Consider the following 20,567-nt stretch of genomic DNA (forward strand, 5'->3'; position numbering starts at 1 on the left):
GAGTCCAAAGGGGGCATCACAGAACAGCTTGCCCACAGCTGGGACGGTCGCCGGTGGCAGGGCCTCCCGCTGTACCGCCAGCGCCGGGCGCGTGTGTATCTCCCCTGCTAGACTGAGAGCGGCGGCAGCTCATTCCCAGTATCTAGAGAAGCGGCTGGCGCGTGGCAGGATTCCAGCAGGACTCCGTGAACACACGAGTGAACGCACAAATAGGATCTAGTCTTTTAGAATGAAGACATAAATATGATTTAGATGCCATCCTTTCAAAATCCCTCCAAAGTAGGACATACGTGTTTGTTCCATCACTTAAAGCATTTATATTAATTTATTTTTTAAAGTTCATTTATTATTATTATTTTTAGTAATCTCTACCCCCAACGTGGGGCTCAAACCCACGACCTCGAGGTCAAGAGTCTCCTGCTCTTCTGAGCCAGCCAGGTGCCCCAAAGCAGTTATTTTTAAAGCCAAGAGTTTTCAATGTCATGAGATAACAATACTTTCCCATGATAGCATGATGATTGAGGAACACCGACGAGATAAATGAAAGGCGCTCCCATTTTTTTCTTAAAGGGTAGCAGCTGTTATTTCATAGACCACAGAGAAAATACAAAGTTGGCGTGCAAGGCAATCTCTTAGACTGAATGAGATCTGTTCTTTCAGGGACACCAAGAGAAAACGGTGCTGGCTATCCACTCAAACAGGACCACCTCCCCAAGCAGGTGAAGCTCTTAGAAACTGAGGGCGTGGCCATGACGTGCTCAGTCCTGACCATTCCCTGACTCCCCTGCAAAACATTTTCCGGCACTGCTCGCCATGTGGTTCCACCTTGCTTGTCCCCGGTTCCAGCTCACACCCTTCAGGCGGCAAGGCCAGGCTGCCTACCCCATCTTCAGTACCATGTGCTTTTCCTCTCATCTCAATGTTGGGTCTTGCGAGAGGACTAGTTAGTTACGCATTCTGCCAAAGAGAATTGCCAATGATTTATTGTTGCTGATAGTGTCCTTTATGTATTTTCCACATAATTTAAAGACTTGCAGAATGAAATGACCTCAGAGATCATTTAGCAGAATCTTTCAATTTAAAAACTGACAAAATTATCACCCGAAGTCCATGGTCTACAATAGGGGTCCCTGTTAGTGGTGTACATTCTATGGATTTCGACAAATGTATGACATGTACTCTCCATTACAGTATCCTACAGAGTATTTTCACTTACCTAAAAATCCTCTGTGCGCCACCTATTCATAGCTCCCCACCCCCCACCCCCTGGCAAACAATGATCTTTGTCTCCACAGCTTGGGTGATAAAATGTTAATGTAGACTCATCAACTATTAGAAAGGTACCACTGTGGTGGGGACATTGATCATGGGAGGGGCTATTTCTGGGGGGGAGCAGGGAGGATATAGGATATTTCTGTACCTTCCTCTCATTTTTGCTGTGAGCCTAGAACTGCTCTAAAAAAAAAAATTTTAAAGACTAACAAAATTGAGACCTTGAGAGGTTAAGTGACTTGACCAAGGTCACAAAGATGGTTCACAGCAGACCATGATTAGAACCCAGCGGTCTCATGGTACAAGCTAATTCACACACATTGTGCTACCTGCCATCCCATAAAAACACAAAAACTCAGGAAATATTCAGTGAGCATACATGGCGTGCTATTACTTAGAAGTTCAAGTGAGAAATAGAGTTAGGGGATCTCCTCCAGGTCCAGCTGAATCGTCTGCTCGCATGAATGGCGGAGAGGTGCGCGTGTGTCCTGAAGTTTACATCCAGGCTATGTTTTTAGTATCCCCTCCAAAAACACACACACATCCCCCAGCACCTCTCTACTTCTGTTGGTGCTGTGCTCTATGCCTGGGAGCCCCTCTTCTTCATCCTCAACTACTATTCAGCCCCAAAGGCGAAGCAGTCATTCATCTCTCTACCGTGAGGCTTTCTCTGGGCAGGATGGGTCCCTGTCTCGTACTTCTGAACCCTCAGTACTTTGCAAATAACTCCGTTAGAGGACTTGTAAGCATTCCGGTTACTCACTAGCCCTTCAGTTAGACTGTGAACCTCGTCACAGCAGGGTGGTCTCCACCATCTTTGTATTTCCAGGAACAAACTGGGGTATAGTTTCTATGCTCCAAAATCTGCAGAGAGGATACAGATCTGACATTTCTTATTTCTAGAGTATAGTTTGAGACTAGAAAACATCATAAAACAAAAATACATACAGCTTCTCCAATGAGGCAGCTGACAGAATATATCAAATATTGTAGATTTAAGAGCTCTCTGAAAGGGGGGCACCTGGGTGGCTCAGGTCATGATCCCAGGGTCCTGCTCAGTGGGGAGTCTGCTCTCCCTCTGCACCCCCCCATGCTTGTGCTCTCTCTCTCTCCCTCTCTCTCTCAAAAAAATAAAGTCTTAAAAAGAAAAAAGAGTTCTCTGAAAGGGCACAAATTATGTATCACTAAGATATAAAAACACATTTCAATTTTACTTTAGAAAGATGTTTGCCAATCAGATTGTAATTTTTCATTGTTCTGAAACTGTTAGTAATCATTTAGGTTAATAATAATAATAATAATAATGGGCAATCATTTGCTTGAAAAATAGAAAAACCACATAAAATACATAAAATATATAAGAACAGTGTGGTCCTGACTTTAAGACCACCAGTTATGAGGAGGGCAAGAGGCACAGGTTAAATACATCATGGAAAAGGCAATCTAATGGTTTTAGATTTTAATCACATATGAACAAGGCACAAAAACCAAATCAGGTAAATAGTTAATGCTTATACTCCTTGCTGCCTTGGTACCAAAAATTACATGAATTTGTATCAAAGCAAACAACCATACCAAAAAGTACTTTGCAGTTTCAAATAACCAATTTTTAATTCAAGTTTTAAAGAGATGAATGTTAATGCACTGAACAAAGATGGTTAGGCTGTTTTTTTTCCTAGCAGATATACAATGTGTAATGATGTATTATTAGAACTAAAAAGGTTTAGGTTAAAAAAAATGTATATCTTTGTAAAGTACCTTTTGCTCCACTTTATAGGTTCTTGTAAATTCCTCCACTTTAGGTTCCCTGAACATGACCTTTGATTTGTTTATATATTTTACCATATAAGCAACTGATAGAAATGTAAATATACATATACCTAGAAAGTGGTTATCCTATGACAGCCCAGAATTTAGAAACTGTATAGGCTTTCTGGCAATTGCAATTATCCATAAAAAGAATTAAAGAGGAGACACGTTTGTCATTCATTCTAATAAAACATATTAATTAAAAAATATTTTTGAAAGTTAGCTATTTTTAAAATCTTCATTTTTTAAAAATTCAGATAATGCCCAGGCTTAACTGTTTAATAGGCATGTTGGTTTGTTAGGCTTGGCCATCTTTTCTTTATTCATCTTAAAGGTCAAAAATAGAACAATGAGGAATGTAGGTCTATTAAAAATATATAAATACTTGTAGCAATTGTTTAAGTCGTTTGGTTCTCAAAAACACCGCTGAGCGAATCAAGTTGAGCTTAACTGTAATTATGACCAAGGCTAGAATATTTTATTCTGCCTTTGGCTGCAGGTTGTACTTTTGTGGCTGGAAAAAATGTTCTTCAATAGCACTGACTAATTCATTTAGTTCCTTCTTCAGCTGCTCCGGATCGCTGGAAAATAAGGGGGAAATTCCAGATCAGTGGATTATTCCAAAGTGTACTTAAAGTTCTCCCCACATTGGTCAAGTAACATTGAAACACACCCTTAAGAGGAGGGCTGAATCAGACAAAACAGAACCCCCGTGACTGAAGCATGGGAATGCATCTGTTGACTTGGACTTAAAAACCCCCATGAGACAATATCCATTCTTTCCCCCAAGGTTTTCCCAAGGTCTTTACTATAAAAGTAGGAATTTTTAAGAAACACAGTTTTTGCTCTAGCATCCCCTAAAAGACCTGCAATGTTTGTACCTAACAGCGCAAAGAAAACTTTTATGACTTCAGTTGTTGCTTGATCCTGCTAAACTTTTACAAATGACATCTCTGTTAGGTTCGGGTCTCCCAGGATAGGAACGCTCCTGATCCCATTTGCCTTGAAGCTACTGGAAGCTAAGCAGCAGCCGGTCGGCAAGGCCTCCTAGAAGGTACAGGGAATGGGGGCCTCCTAGTGGGCCTGCTTAATCACACACCAGGAACTCAAACCTTCCCTCCCCTTTGACCTTTTTTATTCTACCTCCAGAACAAAAGGGTCGCAACTAAAGTATAAACAAAAATCTAGGGAACTAGTTGCCTCTAAGGAAATCAAGTTTTCAAGCATATGGAAAATATTCATTTAAATGCAAACACCTGGAAGGTAGGTAATGATAAACCGAATTTGTGATTAGACAGGCTTCCAGCAGCTCACGTTGGTGTCAGGTTCCTAGCGCTGGGTGTTTACTCTAAGTACTTAACCAAAAAGCTGAATTTAAAAAAACTAAATCCTTCAGATCAAACTTGCATGACTTCATCATTGGCTATCTTCAATATATGTAACTTTATTTTAATGGAAATCGAAATGCTTGTAATGAGTTAGGATCATTTTTACACGGTAATCGCTCCCCAGTACAACTGAAACAATCCATTTTATTGCAGACATTAATTCTGGCTCTACTACCAGCCGAATGCCCTCGGGCAAGTGGCTTCGCCTCTCCGAGGCCCAGATTTCTCATTTGTAAAATTGGGATAAAGACTTTATTTTCTCAAGAGAGTTGTTGTGTAGATTGAGATAAATTATATAAAGCAATTAGCACAGAACCTGGCCCCAAAACCTCAATAAATGTAGCTATCGTTAAAATTATTTTAACCCCCACTGGTGACATATAAAGTCATTATGCTTCATAAATACATATGATCACACAGGTCGTTATTTCCTGTTCCATAAATGTGTTTTGAAGACAACGACATTTCTCAGGAAGGCATATAACTAATACTTCCTGGGTTTTTTTTTCTAACAACATGTCTAAAATTAAACTCACCAGTGAATATACAGATATAAATATATAAATATATGTATCTCCTACTGGTTTTGTTTCCGTTAGAATCTTGCCTGATATAATTGGTAACTAAACCCTGAGATAGTAACAGAGTGTCCTTGTTCTGGGAATTGTGTATTGAGGTTTGCAACTTATTTTCAGATGGCTCAGGGAAACACAAAAAAACAAAAAAACCCAAAACTGCATATATAATACATGGTGAGAGCAAATATTGCAAAATGTTAGCAACTGCTGAGTCTAGGTTAAAGTAGGCTAACTATGGCTGGCAGCCTGTTGACAGCCTGTTTTGGTAAATAAAGATTTATTGGAACACAGTCGCACCTATTCCTTCATGCACAAGACTTCTTTCTGGTTTTGAGTAACAACAGAGGGGAGTAGTGCGACCATATGGCTTGGAAACGAAAATGTTTACTTATCTGGCTCTTTACAGGAAAAGTTCGCCAACCCTTGGTCTAAGTGAAAGATATGTGGGTATTCACTGAAATTTTTTTAAAATACAAAGTTGGACAAAAGACATCTACTGAGCAAAAAATATTTTTTAAAAGCAGGTCTTAAATTTGGAAAGGATTTTCTGTTCTAAAGGATGAGTAGGTCATGGAATTCTATGAAAAAATGAAATTGAGGATATAAAATATACTAATAATATTAAAGTGATCAGAAAACAAGGAAACTTAGCCGTGGCCTTATTGCTGCTTTATGTTAGGCATGCTGGTGACCTGGCAGCGCATCTGTGGACTTGCCTGGTGCCCAATGTCCCAATTAATAAATTGGGGCAGCATTTTGATGACTATAATAAAAGGACAATTTTTCCAAATATTTTCAGGAATTTGTAAACTAATATTTGAAGTTAAAGCCACCTAATAATCCATGTGAAAACTGTAAAATATCAGATCCTCAAACATTAAATAGTATTGTTATTATAAGGTTTCTGAATTATATTTTCACAGAGTAATGACAAGGAAGGGACAGAGAGAACATGGACCTTTAAATTGGACTATTGTCCCTTTGTTTTCCAAAAAAAAGAGGCATCGGAATATGAAAACATTGAGAATGAGAGTTACAAAGAAAGGCCTATGGAAAACCCCATTCTCAAGAGTAGCAAACAGCTTAATATGTAACACACACAGAAACTCTGATACTTGCAAATATTACAATAAAATCTTGGTAATCCAGAATGCTTAGAAAATGAACTGTTTTATGTGTTTGTTCAAATTGCTTGCCAGCTGAGTTTTTGGCCTTGCGGCACAAAAAGGTTTTGAATGGGGCTCTGTAGCAAAATACAGGACACAATCTCTGACTTCTTAAATATATTTGACTGTTGTGGTATTTAAAAGCCATAAACATGACTTTGACCGTTGGACTGGAGCTCTTATTCAGAAGATTCAGGACCCACGCGGATGTGGAGATCTACCTCCCTTATAAAGCGATGAACATTCTGAGTTCCTGTGTCCATGTTTCATAGTTTTGTTTTGTTTTAGTACTTTTTTCCTTGCTATCAGCAGTCCTTTCTTCCTGCCCAAGGAAAGTCTAACGCTAACAATTCTGTCCCCGCCTCTCTAATTTGCTACATTTAATCTGCTACTGGCTGGCCAATTGAAGATGCTCGGAAAATGTCCTCTGCTTTCATTTCCACATAAAGCAAATTCGATTCCCAAGACCAGAACAACTCTTCAAGGAGCAAAGCTTTGGTGTGGAAATGTTCTAACAACTGCTGAGGCCCATCCTCCCCACTCCAGTATCGAGTGCTGGAAATGTGGCTAGTGCGACCCAGGAACTGAATTGTTAACGTCATTTAAGTTTAATTAATTGAAATTCAAATTTAAGAACTGACATTTCACTCAGTTATTGGAAAACTTAAGTATGTTTGAACAATTTACGTATCCAAATCTACTTTTTCAACTGTAAATTTTATGAAATGGTAATAACATTTGACCCTTGGACAGTTTGGGGGTTAGGGAGTTAGTGACCCCCCCCATGCAGTCAAAAATCCATGCATAACTCTTGATTCCCAAAAAGTTAGCTATTAATAGCCTTCTGTTGACTAGAAACCCTACGTAACATAAACAGTCAATTGACCAGATGCCTGGACGGCTCAGTCAGTTAAGCATCTGCCTTTGGCTCAGGTCATGACCCCAGGGTCCTGGGATGGAGTCCCGCATCGGACTCCCTGCTCAGTGGGGAGCCTACTTCTCCCTCTGCCTGATGCTCCCCCTGCTTGTGTTCTTTCTCTTTCTCTGACAAATAAATAAATAAATTCTTAAAAAAAATTAATTGACATATATTAGTTACATGTATCCTACAGTGTATTCTTACAATAAACTAAAGAAAATGTTATTAAGAAAATAATAAGAGAAAATACATTCATAGTATTATACTGTATTTATCAAAAAGAAAATCCATGTACAAGTGGACCTGCACAGTTCAAGCTTCTGTTGTTCAAGGGTCAACTGTACGGAACAAGTATTTCTAAAAAAATCTAGCATTTTAATTGAGGCATTGGTAAGTGTAAAATCCTAAATGGATTTTGAAGACAGTGTGAAAAAAAGCAAAATATCTCATTCATAATTTTTATATAAATTATATATGGTATAACAATATTTTCATATATTAAATAAAGTATGATAAATTACCATACTAATTTTACCTGTTTCTTTTCACTATTTAAGAATGTGTCTAGTAGAAAATTTCAAATTGCATTATGTGGCTCACATTTTATTTCTTTTTTTTTAATAGTGTCCTTTAATTCTTTTATTTAAGATTTTATTTATTTATTTGAGAGAGAGAGTGCAAGTGTGCACGCACGCGAGGTAGGGGGAGGGAGGATCAGAGGGGGAGAAGAGGGACAAGTAGACTCTGCTGAACCCGGAGCCAGACTCTGGGAATTCTGAGATCACGACCTGAGCCAAAACCCAAGAGTTGAAAACCAAGAGTCAGAAGCTCAACCAACTGATGCACCCAGGCACCCCTCTTTTTTTTTTTTTAAGTTTTACTTATTTAAGTAATCTCTACACACAACGTGGGGCTCAAACTCATGACCCTGAGACCAAGTTGCACATTCTTCTGACTGAGCCAGCAGGTGCCCCTCACAGTTTATTTCTATTGGACAGTTATTGACGTAATCGACCTTAAAAACATTTTTCTGATTTTTTACTCTGAACAGAGGAGTGCTGGTTACCCGAGGGTTCACTGGGTGTGCCGTATCCCACCGACACACTCTAACTACACGCACCACGGCTGTCAGCGTTTAAGACATTACAGTACTGCAAAGGGAACTCAAACCCTTTACCAAGGTCACAGAAACACTACTCTGAAGCTACCAGCCAGCAGCTCTTTGGTGGCAAGGACTCTTTCCACTAGGGCACTTTCTCCTCTCCAGAACCTGCACAGACCTATGCATAACAGGCGCTCAAAGGTATCTGTTCAGTGCATGCGCAATGGATTTTAATGGATTGTATCAGGGACAGGGAGAAAAAGAGGAAAACTCATTGGTACTAGTCTCAAATAAAAGCACTAGAAAAAGGAAACTGTATTACTATTACTGAAATTCAGAATGAAATTCTTCCCTACAAAGAAAGGCAGGACAGAAATAGGTCAGTAGAAAATCAGCTCTCCTGTCCCTGGATGCTTCAAGCAGCTGTAAATATCACACTATTGCTGCTGGTCTGAAACAACATTCCTAATTAAAGTACATGCTGGGAAGACAAAATGTTTTACTTAGCATTTGCACAGAACCAGTGAGGAACTTGAGGGAGTAACTATCACAGGTGCTGTTATCTGTATCATACCTATTTCCAGGGGGGGCACACAGTTCCGAATAGTACTTGATTTTAGGCTCGGTCCCACTGGTCCGCATGGTGGCCACGCCCCCGTTCGCAAAGGTAAAGGTGATCATTTGGCTGCTTTTGCTAGTAGGGAGAACCTGAAAAAGACCCGTATCACAGCATATCACTGAAATTTTAGAAGAAAAGTTTAGCAGAAAATTCCTGAAATCTTCCCGTAGAGAAAAAAACAAGCTGCATGGAAGCACTGAGTGTGGCATCAACATCCCTTTATGCGGCACACAGCAGACCTCAGCTGTTACCCGACAGAATGCAGGGTCAGACCCTCCACGGCAATGCTGGACACCAAGCAACAATGGAGCACTGCTTTCCGAACTGCGCGTCAATCAAGTGTGAGTGTAGAGGAAGACATTTTCAGACTTAAACGCCTCCAAAAACTGACCTCCTATTCACTTTTTTTTTTGGAAGCTACTAGAGGAGGTGATTTAGGAAAATAAATATAGCAAGAGGAAGTCTTGGGGTCCAGGAGCCAAACACCCACCCCGTAAGAGGTGAAGGGCGTTCCCAGGATGACACGTGTGTACCCAACACAGAGAGGAGCCGGCCCTGCCTGGACGGGGGGACCGGGAGGGAGGCCAGTGGAAACGAAATGGAACTGATAAAATTGCATTGGACCATGTGGAAAACCCTACTGAGAGGCATCTGAAGGAATGTGAGAAGACTGGAGATTGTTACACAAAAATCCAAGAAAGTGATGGAACAGCTATTAATTATAGAAAAAATAACTATACAATTTGGGGGAAGCTAGTCAAAGTACACTACTGAGCTAAGTGGGAAACAACCGTTACTAGTCATCACAATGCAGCGCAGGATCCGAACTCAGCAAGCACTGTGGCAGGAGTGTCTGTGAAGACGGGAGAAGGGACAACAGGGAACCTAAGAAATGGCAGATTTCAAGCCTTATCTCCACAGTAGAAAAGTAATAAAGCCCAACACTGAGAAGCCCAAGCATCACCGCATGCGCACGTTATTTGCAATCCGGTGGTAAAGCGCAGGCGAGACAACTGAGAGGGAAGGGGGTTGTCTCCACGTGGCAAAGACACGGTGGGGGTTGGGCTGCCATGTTTCACTGTGACTCTTTCTTTTTTTTTTTTTTTTTTTTTTTAATAATGATTTTTTATTATATTATGTTAGTCACCATACAGTACATCCCCGGTTTTCGATGTAAGGCTCGATGATTCATTAGTTGTGTATAACACCCAGTGCACCATGCAATATGTGCCCTCCTTACTACCCATCACCGGTCTATCCCATTCCCCCACCCCCCTCCCCTCTGTAGCCCTCAGTTTGTTTCTCATAGTCCATAGTCTCTCATGTTTCATTTCCCCTTCTGATTACCCCCCCCTTCTTTATCCCTTTCTTCCCCTACTGATCATTCTAGTTCTTATGTTCCATAGATGAGAGAAATCATATGATAGTTGTCTTTCTCTGCTTGACTTATTTCACTGTGACTCTAAAATAACTCTCTTTAAAAATATATTGTGTGCAGATGAAAATTAAAAAAAAATAAAGATGTCTACTATCTCATAAGGATAGTCTCACTCTCCTTCCCCAACTCCCTGCCATTAGTTAGCAATACTCTCCTGCAATACTCTTATTTGAGCCTTCTTTTGACTTCAGTGGAGGATCCACGTGATGAAGTGAAGAATGCAAACTCATGCTTTATAGCTGACAGCACCTGGACATTCAGAGAAGAGGGTAAAACTAACCCAGAAGCAAACGGTGTTTCTCAAAGTGGGTACCAGTAACCTCCATCAGCAGGGAACTTGATATAAATGTAAATTCCTGCCCCCCACCCCAGACCTACTCATTCAGAAACACCATGGCGGGCTGCCAGACGCTGCCATACTGGATACATTGAGCAGGAAAACCCGGATCTGGCAGCAGAAGACCCAGATTTGCCCACAACCATCACCAACCAGCAGGCAGGTCCTGCACTTCCGAGCATTGATTTCCCGTGTGTTACATGGTGACGTTGGTTTGCATGACTAGTGACGATCTTTATAGTTCTAGCCAAAGATTGCTAACTTTCTGTTTATTTCGATAGTGTATTTAAAATAATGCCTGAATGCCTAAAATCAGCTTCAATTAATCCTATGATTAAATAAGTTAAGCTATTCAGAGTATAATAGAAGATAAATACACAAGAGTTTAGTTGATAAAAGATAGTATTACTTACAGCTTTTTTATCAGGTTGGCTATCATCATAGCCAGTTGTCAGATCCCTAATGCCAGAAATTTCAAATCTGCCACAAGTTTTTGGATAATTATTCTTTCCATCATAGTTTCTAAGGTTTTCAAATAATTTCTTAATGGTGCTTTGATCATGGCAGATAAAATATGAAGCTTTGGTAATATGGTAGCCATATCTATCAAAACAAATACAAATAATTAAATAAGTAATATACAGCATGGCGACTCTATTTAATAATATTGTACTATGTATTCGCAAGTTGCTAACAGCATAGATCTTAAAAGTTCTCACCACAAGAAGAAATATGCGCAATTATGTGTGGTGTGGATGTGAACTGGACTTACTGGATGATCATTCTGTCATATATACAAATATCAAATCATTACATTGTATACCTGAAGCTAATGTCGATACATCTCAATAAAAAAAATACAAAATATGCAAAATGAGGAAGAACAATCCCACAGCTGTACACAGAACATGTATCAACCAGTTTTAAGGTAAGTGAAACAAACAACCATGACCAGCTTCAAAGGAATGATCTATCATAAAAACAAGGTACAACTGACCCCGGGGATTGCCGAACTGCTGCCGGGCCTTGGGCCTGTATCTGGGGGTAAAGGTCTCACTGCAGGTGGCCCCGCCCCGCCCATTCCCGTATATACTGCCCCTGGCTGCTTCTGCACCACACAGGCCCCCTTGACTCAAGCCTCTAAAAACTTAATAGATGTTTCACGAACACCTTTGATCTTTTCCAACATCAGACACTTAAAATCACCTTCTTCAATTAGCTATTTCTGCAACTGATGTTCTCATTTGTTAAAGATTAACGCAGTCATGAATGATAATTAGTATTAAATGGTTAAGCATCAAAAGAAAAGGGGATCCTTTCCTTAGTTTTCAGAAGAAAGCGAATCTACAACCAGAGCATTAGAAAGAATACTAAGTGTCTGACACATAAAAACATAATAAAACACTGAAAACTGTTAGTTCAATTGAACAGAGTTAATAGAAACTTACTCAACATAGATGGCCTTCAGCTGCTGAGACAAAGACAAATTCCTGGTTGCTAGAAAGCTCGCCAACTCTGCGCTGATGACCGCGGCGCTGACCCCGTCCTTGTCCAGGACGAAAGGGCAACACATATACCCTGCAGAAACACGGGTCACGATATAGCCTTAGGAGTGGGTTCCTTTACAACCTGTGCACCCACATCATCTCCACGCAACTTGCCCATCGCCCAAGAGCTTTACAGTATGAATATGGGGATGCTTCTCATTTACCACCTGTACATTCAAGAATCTAGCCCAACGCCTAAGCCAAGGCAGGCCTTCAAGATGTCCTGGTGAAATAACCTATAAGGGGATTCTCCCTCCTAGACAAATTGTTCATTCCTGAGGTCCAGCACAAACCCCGCCTGCTCACAGAAAATGGTTTCCAGTGGTTCTCATCACTGCGTATTGTCTTCTCTGAATTCCAACAGTTCTTGTGAGTTTTGTCCTTCACCTTGAGGCCTCGCCCGTACTCTCTTGTGTGGTTACTAACGGGATCTCTGCAAATTGCTCTAGGCTAAGGTCAGTGTCATGTTTCCCTCAGAGTCACTATGTAATTGAAATGCAATAAATATTTGATAAATAAATACAAGAAAAAAATTTTAATAAAAAGCTATAGAAAGATAGACTGCGAATTTCAATGAAAAGGAAAAAGCTGAGCTATTACACACTTCCTTTGATTAATTAGTTAAATGATATGCGGAAGCATCTGTGCTGCAGGAAATACAGATGAATCTTTTTTTTTTAAGATTTATTTATTTGAGAGAGGGAGAGAGAGACAGAAACAGAGAGACAGAGAGTGGGGGAGGGGCAGAGGAAAAGAATCTCAAGCAGACTCCCCACTGAACATGGAGCCCAATGCGGGACTCAATCCCAGGACCCTGAGATCATGACCTGAGCTGAAACCAAGAGTCGGGGCCTTAACTGACTGAGCTACCCAGGCGCCCCCTTTGAATTTTCTAAGTATAATAGCTTTTACGAAACAAATAGCTAAAACATCCCCCATAGAAACATCTGAATTTCAAGGTTCTATACCTAGCTCCCCTTCCTCCTCACCTATATTGACAATTTAAGACAAATGTTTCTCAGTCATTCTGGCTGGACTTGGGGCTGGCCTTTAGGTGACAGATACTTTGATGAAAGCCCCACTACCAAGCCCTCTCCTTTCCTCTGGACAGACCTCCGCCCAGCACTTCTCGGAAGAGGATCGAACCATATCAGACGTGGAGACCAACACCATAGTCGAGGGAATACTGCAACTCCCCGACATTTGTGGGGTCCTGAGTCCCAAGCACCCGTGTGCAGAGCTTCACCGTTTTCATCCAGGGAAAGGACTCACTTTCTTATATTCATGGCTTGGTTATTTGTGAGATATTCTTTTTAGGTGAAAATGTGAGAAGCCAGTTTTAGGGTAGGACGCTTTGAGCACCCGTGTGCTCCTGTTCTCCTGCTAACTGTCTGAACCCCAATCCAATTCCCATTTATTTGCATTCTATATATTAGCTAATGCTACAATCACCATTATCACTTCTTACCGATAGCTTCTTCAAATGCAAATAAGACATTCTTCCCCTGGTCCATTAGCTGTTTGGCCCGGTTTCCCATCCACTTAAAGCCAGTTAGTGTTTCCTAAAGGGATAACCCAGAAGAGAGAGAAATGCCTTAGACCTTCCACAGAGCAAAAGAAATTTAAGAGCAAGTCTCAGAAATACCTTACCTCAAAGTGAAAGCCCTCCTTTAAGGCAATGGCTCGTAAGATTTTGGAGGAGACGGTGCTTGACAACATGTACAAGTCTTTGAGGGCGCTGGGATCTTGGTTCTTTCCTTTCCAAGAGGTAAAAAGCCACCAGCCCAAGAGGGCCCCCAACTCGTTGCCTGAAAACACTCTCCATTCACCACTGAAAGAAAAAACCACCAACGCATTGCTGTGATCTTAAGAGAGATGCTGGAAGCGACTAGGACAGGACAATTAAGCCTTACAAGGCTCAGAGTGGTTTCTGCAAGTGTTCTTGTCTTTTCCTGTTTAAAGAACTGGTTGGAAACGTAACTGTCACTTCACAAACATGTGAGCAGCTCTCTACCCCAACTGGTTTGCTTAGACAAACCTCCCATCTTTGAAGAGCAAGGATACACAACGTTTTTATTTGTCTTTGGCAAAGGCTTTGGTTTTAAAGATGATAGAAATATCCTGACAAGATCCCACCCCAGGATAATAGTCTGTATATCTCAATTTTCGGTCTGGTCAGTATTGAGGACTCTGGGAGGGCAACAGCCCAGCATGTCTCAAGAGCACATTCATGCTAAATGATCAGGACACCGGAGAACAGATGTGGGACTTATTCTCCTTTCCATAGTCCGAGTGGCTAGAAGTACATTTTGTGTTTCAACATGTATCATCCTGGCTTAACTTTCTAGAAAGTGATTAGAATTGAATCAGTTTGATCATAATCTGAAACCCTAATCCCTTGGGGCACCTGAGTGGCGCAGTAGGTTAAGCGTTCGACTCCTGATTTCAGCCCAGGTCATGACCTCATAGTCGTGAGATCGTGGCCTGCGTGGGGCTTGCACTGGGCAGGGAGTCTGCTTGAGATTCTCTCTCCCTCTCCCTCTGCCCCCACACCCCCAACCCCGCTCTCATTCTGTCTCTCTAAAAAAAGTTTAAATAAATAAAACCCCCAATCCTTTGGCAGCACTCCACTGCTCCCAAAACATCACACGTGCTGTTTGACACCCCAAACCGCTAGGACCCTGCCTGCCTTTCATCTTGTCTCTCCACTCATTTCCTATTAATTCTGGATGAACTCTATGGTCAAACTTGTCTTAAATACCAGGTACCTCACTGCTATTCCTCTCTGTTCCGCTCAACCTAAATTCAACATTTCCTTGAAGGTCCAGCTCCTTCGCCAAACCCAGCAGCAAATACTATACTGTAAAGCCAGTGCCGAACAAAGGACTTGCTGGCATTGGGGATTGAGTCATTAATTATAATGAAATCAATGATGAAATGAGAGAAGATAAATAGTACTTTCAGTTCCAAATACATCTGGGCTGGCTTACTCTGCATGATGGTGGGCCCCAGAAGAGCATTTTGCTGTACGTACGCTAGAGGTGATGATTTGTATAATGAATGGTAAATATTTCCAAGTAGGTCCAGTCTCCCCAAGAACATTTTACTGCTGAAGATGTCACCCCGTTATGTTTTCTATTAGATGGGTAATCACAATCACTTGTACCTGTCTTGCTTTTCTGCCACAGCAAGTCTATCAGCATCCGGATCATTTGCTAAAACGATTTTGGCCTTGGTTTTGTCAGCCAAGGCAAAAGATAAAGTCTGAAAAAGAGCAGGAAAATAGAAGATTACTTTGATCAAGAATTGAGCATATTGCATCTTAAAAAACATTCAGGTCTTTAAGAACTGAAAGAACTTTCCCCAAGCAAAGGCTGAATTTTATTTTTGGAGCTGGTCTTGGCTGGTCACCTCTTACTTCCTAAGCCAGAGGTCAGGTCATGGGAACATCAACACATAACCCACACTTGCTGTGGGATTCACCCCACATCCGACAGTGTGTGTGTGTGGCTGGACCAGTATTTCGAGGCCTTGCGAAGTGATCAACCGCAAAAACAAACCAAAATAAATGGACTCTCTGGATATCGTTGTTACCCTAACCTTTAAGAAGGCTGAAAGAGCCATAATTTAAATAGCATTACTTCATATTAGAAAAATTAAGGGAAAAAATTAAAGAATAATAAAATAAGGAATAAAAATCATGTGATAAATATCTATTCTATTACTGTTCCTTCTAAACATTAAGAAAGCACAGTAAGGGGCGCCTGGGTGGCTCAGTCGTTAAGCGTCTGCCTTCGGCTCAGGGCGTGATCCCAGAGTCCTGGGATCGAGCCCCACATCAGGCTCCTCCGCTGGGAGCCTGCTTCTTCCTCTCCCACTGCCCCTGCCTGTGTTCCCTCTCTCGCTGGCTGTCTCTCTCTGTCAATAAATAAATAAAATTTTAAAAAGAAAGAAAGAAAGAACCGTAAACTCAACTTGAATTTAATTCAATTCAATGTAAAATATGATTTTGATTTTAGCTCTCACATCCTGATGCTAAGATATGTATTTTGAAGGTTCCTGTAAGAAAAGAATGACTAATATATATAAATATTTCCCACGATGAAGCTGGGTTTTTTTGTTCAGCACAATGAAAACACATAAAAAGTTATTTTACTTGATAGTAAGAATTTTGGATATAACAGGTAAGTTTTGGAACAAAAAAGATTAGGTTACCAAGACACCTTTACCCTCCTCTGGATTCGGGTATTTCACTGTTGGGAACTCAGGATCGGGATCTTTCTGTTCGGGAACAGCCTCCGGAGGAGCAAAGCCAAAAGCCTGGAAAGCCGACTGCACAAACTCATGACCCACACCGTGGACAGAGGTGTGCACAAACTTCACCTTCGTCTCCTTGTTCACACTCCTGGGGTTAAACACGCCATGGAAAAGGATAAAATATAGATGAAAAGATGCAGGTATGGCTTGCAAAACTAGAAGCTTTGCTAGCAAGGAACCAGATTCCTAAGAAAGGAAGAAATCAATGTATTAAGAAGGTACAAGACAACGGACTATCTTTCTAATTCCATTTAAAAAAAAGAAGCAAAACTTAGTCACTCTTTCCCAAATAGACACCCTACCCCCAACATATTCAAGCTTTAAATTATATTCTGTAGTTATTTTTGGTAAATCTGATTACTTTCAGAGCTTGTTTCACGAGACAGCTTTCACACCTAGGGTGGGACTCAAGCAAGAACTCGGGGCTCAGGTTCCAGGAGACACTCACAGCTGCCCGCGGGTGCAGGCCCCCGCCAACACCAGCGCCCCGGCTCCTAACACTCTCTACAAGCTTCAAAATGATTCTCAAAATGTCCCTTTTTACAAAATGGGATGGAACACCCTATACACGATGTATAAAAAAAACTTTTTTTCTTGTCAGGTAACCATCCTGTTTGTCAAATTACCCGGGGTCAGGGAATTAAACTAGAATAACAATACATAACAAAAGTAAAAGTTACAGAAAGGTAAAAATAAGACTTAGAAAAATTCCAATGTTCAAACTCCTAGAATCTTAGGTGATTGTCCTAACCTAACCATTTCTTTTGAAAGTGAATAAATGCACAAGGTCTTCTTTTAAAATAGGAAATAAAGTGCATCTGGAAAAATAAATATGCAGGGCTAGTAAAAACAAATCTGGAAAAAACTGCTCAGATATTAAAGTGAAGTATAAAGCTATCATAATTAGAACAGTTTAGAACTAGATATAAAAAGGCAGATTAAAGGAACAGAATAGAGAGCAGAAGTTGATCAAGTTTGGAATGGGAAATGTGTATGATAAGCAGTAATGGCTTCACGGTTAACATGCTTTGAAGACAGACTCTGAATTTAAATCCTGGTGTTCTGCCACTCACAAGCTGTGTGGCTGTCGGTTATTTACTCAACCTCTCTGCGTCACAATTTTCTCATCTATAAAATGGTAATATGCCAGAACCTACCCTAGGCATTACTGCGAGGATTAAAATTAAATTAATCAGTAAAAGTAAAGGCCTATAAAAGCTATCTATATAAGCACTCAATCCCTGCTGGAAATTATTTGATAAAGGTGATATTTCTAATTAGTAAAAAAGATAGGTTCTTCAATTTAATGTGTTGGCATAACTGCAAAACTTAAAAAACCTGCCTTCCTACTGCATGTCTCACACAAAATTAAAAATCACTAATGACTGAAAAGATTGAAACATAACTGTAAATATGCAAGTCCTAGAAAAAAACAAGGGGGACTTTTTAAAAAATAATCTTGGTGCAGAGAAAGTCTTCTTAAGTATGACACAAAACTCAGAACTCATAAATTAAAAGACTGATAGACATTATCCATTTTTTATGAGCTCATCAAAAAGTTCCAATAAAAAGTCCAAAGGTAATAACAGAAGGGAAAACAATATTTGAAATAAATGAAGACTAGTTTTCTATACAAGCAAAGAGGTTTCATAGATGCAAAAAATGAATAAATACATAGAAAAATATAGGTAAAATGAACATGAAAAAAGTTTATTCATATGTAAAGAATCCAAATAAAGTAAGATAGTACTTTCATCTAGCAAAATAAGAAATCTGACAATCCTCAGTAAGAATAAGATGTGTGGATCACACTGTTATACTCGACATATTACGTCATCGTGTTTGATATGGTCGTGACTATTGTCGATGGGAGCGTCAACTGGTATAACGTGTCTGTCGAGCAATTTATTAATCATGGCCGACTCTGTCAGTGCACGTACAATGCTGCTACCAGAACGGTAGCTTCTGGATACCTGTGCATGCACACCCACACAAGTACTCAAGGAACCGAGCCCCGAGCACGGTGCCGCCGGGGCTCTGCGGAGGAGCGAACACGTCGAAACCCTTGTCGCCGTGACACTCAATCAGAGGGACAGAAGGAAGGCACACAGATGTGTTTTGTTCGGTGTATACACCGTTTGCAAAAATGGTCCCCAATATTTAAAAATGAGGAGATTTCACACACAAAATGTAGGTTTCTCATCTCTCTCAGGGAGAACGAGGCAGGTGGTCTGGCAACTCTGGACCTCCATCTGCACGTGGTAACACCCAGCGAGGATGGCCGCTCCCTCCAGAGGCAACCGGGGTCCACACTCCCCATGGGAGCCTCCCTTCCCACTGGTCTAACCAATACAACATTGGAGACAACCGAGAAATTGTGCCTCTTTAAACTCAGTGGTTTCTTCCTGGGGGACAATCACGAGTGGTGGGCCCCACAGCATGTTACAGCAGGACAACACTGTTACTCGGCTCGTCTGCTTCTTACCTCACTGTACTACTGAGTCTGTGTCACTGGGTTACACACACGGGTACAGCGGCCATTACAACGAAAGAGTCAGGACTAATAGGGGGTAACCCAGAAGGTACCCATGACAAATTAACTGGGAGAAAAAAGGCACAGAACAAACTCCATGCATGCTATATTCCTATTTACGGTCTCGAAATATATGACGCATAAAATATTCTAGCATATGCACAGAAAATTTCTGGAAAGAGAAAAAACATCAGTGTTTCCTACTGCTACCTATCAGTAAAGTTTTTTTTTTACATACATATATGCAAACACACAGCCACATATGTGTGTGTGTGTGTGTGTGTGTGTGTGATTCTATAACCAAGGTCAGCAAACTATGGCCGATATGCCAGCCAGCTGCTTTTGTAAATAAAATTTTTTTCAAACCTCGCTATGTTTGTGCTCATTCATTTATGCATCACCCACAGCTGCTCCTGCCACCACAGTGGAGTCGGGCAGTTGAAACACAGTGGTGCACAGAGCCAAAACTATGTATTATGTATTATGTCTGTTCAAGAAAAATCGCTGACCCCTGACCTAGGGCCTCTAAAATCAGATGCGGCTACAGTATACGTACCCTTTGGAGAGAGAAAAAGTGAATGAAAACTGAGAGAATGTGGCTGAATCACACTATTTTAACTCACGTGGGGTGAGTTTACCATCCATTTACCTGTGAAAACAGTATTTTTTAAGGTCTTCAAAGTAGCTCTTGTTGATGGAAGCAGTTGGGTCACGAAGCAGTGGATTGCCATCAATTAAAGAATCATCCCAAGCTTGAGGCCACGGCTCCAGATTTTCTTCAATAGCTCGAGAAATCCCTTTATCATGAGGAGAGGTGATCTGAGCTCCGTTGTCCCAGTAGACCTGGAGAAGGCAGGCGCATATCCAGATGGCTTAGGGCTAATGGAAATTAAGCCTCCACACCTGCACGGTTCAGTACAGGGTGCACACGGAAGGACGTAGGTATGGAGACAAAAAGCAGAATACCTTGTACCCATTATCCTGCTTTGGATTGTGGGAGGCAGTTATCATGATTCCAGCACAAAGTTTCAAATGCAACACCGTGTAGGGCTGTAAAGGCAGGAAACAACAACGGCTTTAAACAAAAAACCAGACATACTTAGCCTGTGCGTCGTAAACTGTTTGTATCAACTTGTTCTCTTTTAATGCACGTAATAGAGAAACATCATAAGAAGGTGTCATTCCATATTTGTGCCATCCCCAAGTATACTTGTATGACCCTTAGATGAATGCTCAAAACTGTGGGATGTGCACCCCAATAAGACAGGTGAGTATTTTCCCAGGTGCCTTCTTCTCATTCTGTCTTCCACTTGGTAGAACTAGAAATCTGTTCAAACAAAAAAAAGGTCTAATCCTTCATTTCACATTCTTTTCAGCCTCCTGCTGGGGATAGAAGCTTCTGGATTCTGTTTCTTCCCTCCAACCGCTTTCTCTTCTTTCCCATTTGCTTTTAGGGACCAGTGCAGGGTAATGCTGAGGAAATGGAGCGCTCCTACGGCCTGCTCACTCAGCTCCTGCTCCAAGGTTACAAAGCCCTTTCTC

The 20,567-nt window shown here is 41.0% G+C and overlaps 1 protein-coding gene across 1 annotated transcript in view; it reads right to left on the reverse strand.

The window, feature by feature from the left end:
* Positions 1–2,716: 2,716 nt before the first annotated feature.
* The window catches only part of PGM2 (phosphoglucomutase 2), a 33,131-nt gene continuing 15,280 nt past the window's right edge, over positions 2,717–20,567 (reverse strand). Inside the window, exons 5-14 of the mRNA XM_045816368.2 lie at positions 19,992–20,075; positions 19,675–19,868; positions 16,391–16,580; positions 15,342–15,439; positions 13,826–14,006; positions 13,644–13,737; positions 12,077–12,206; positions 11,042–11,231; positions 8,809–8,942; positions 2,717–3,662 (exon numbers count right to left, since the gene is read on the reverse strand). Coding sequence (XP_045672324.1) covers positions 3,560–3,662; positions 8,809–8,942; positions 11,042–11,231; positions 12,077–12,206; positions 13,644–13,737; positions 13,826–14,006; positions 15,342–15,439; positions 16,391–16,580; positions 19,675–19,868; positions 19,992–20,075 — 1,398 coding nt within the window. The 3' untranslated portion in view covers positions 2,717–3,559. The remainder of the gene's footprint in view (positions 3,663–8,808; positions 8,943–11,041; positions 11,232–12,076; positions 12,207–13,643; positions 13,738–13,825; positions 14,007–15,341; positions 15,440–16,390; positions 16,581–19,674; positions 19,869–19,991; positions 20,076–20,567) is intronic.

Source organism: Ursus americanus, chromosome 8, assembly GCF_024610735.1.
Source record: "Ursus americanus isolate L20-20 chromosome 8, mUrsAme1.1.p, whole genome shotgun sequence".
Taxonomy (NCBI): Eukaryota; Metazoa; Chordata; class Mammalia; order Carnivora; family Ursidae; genus Ursus; species Ursus americanus.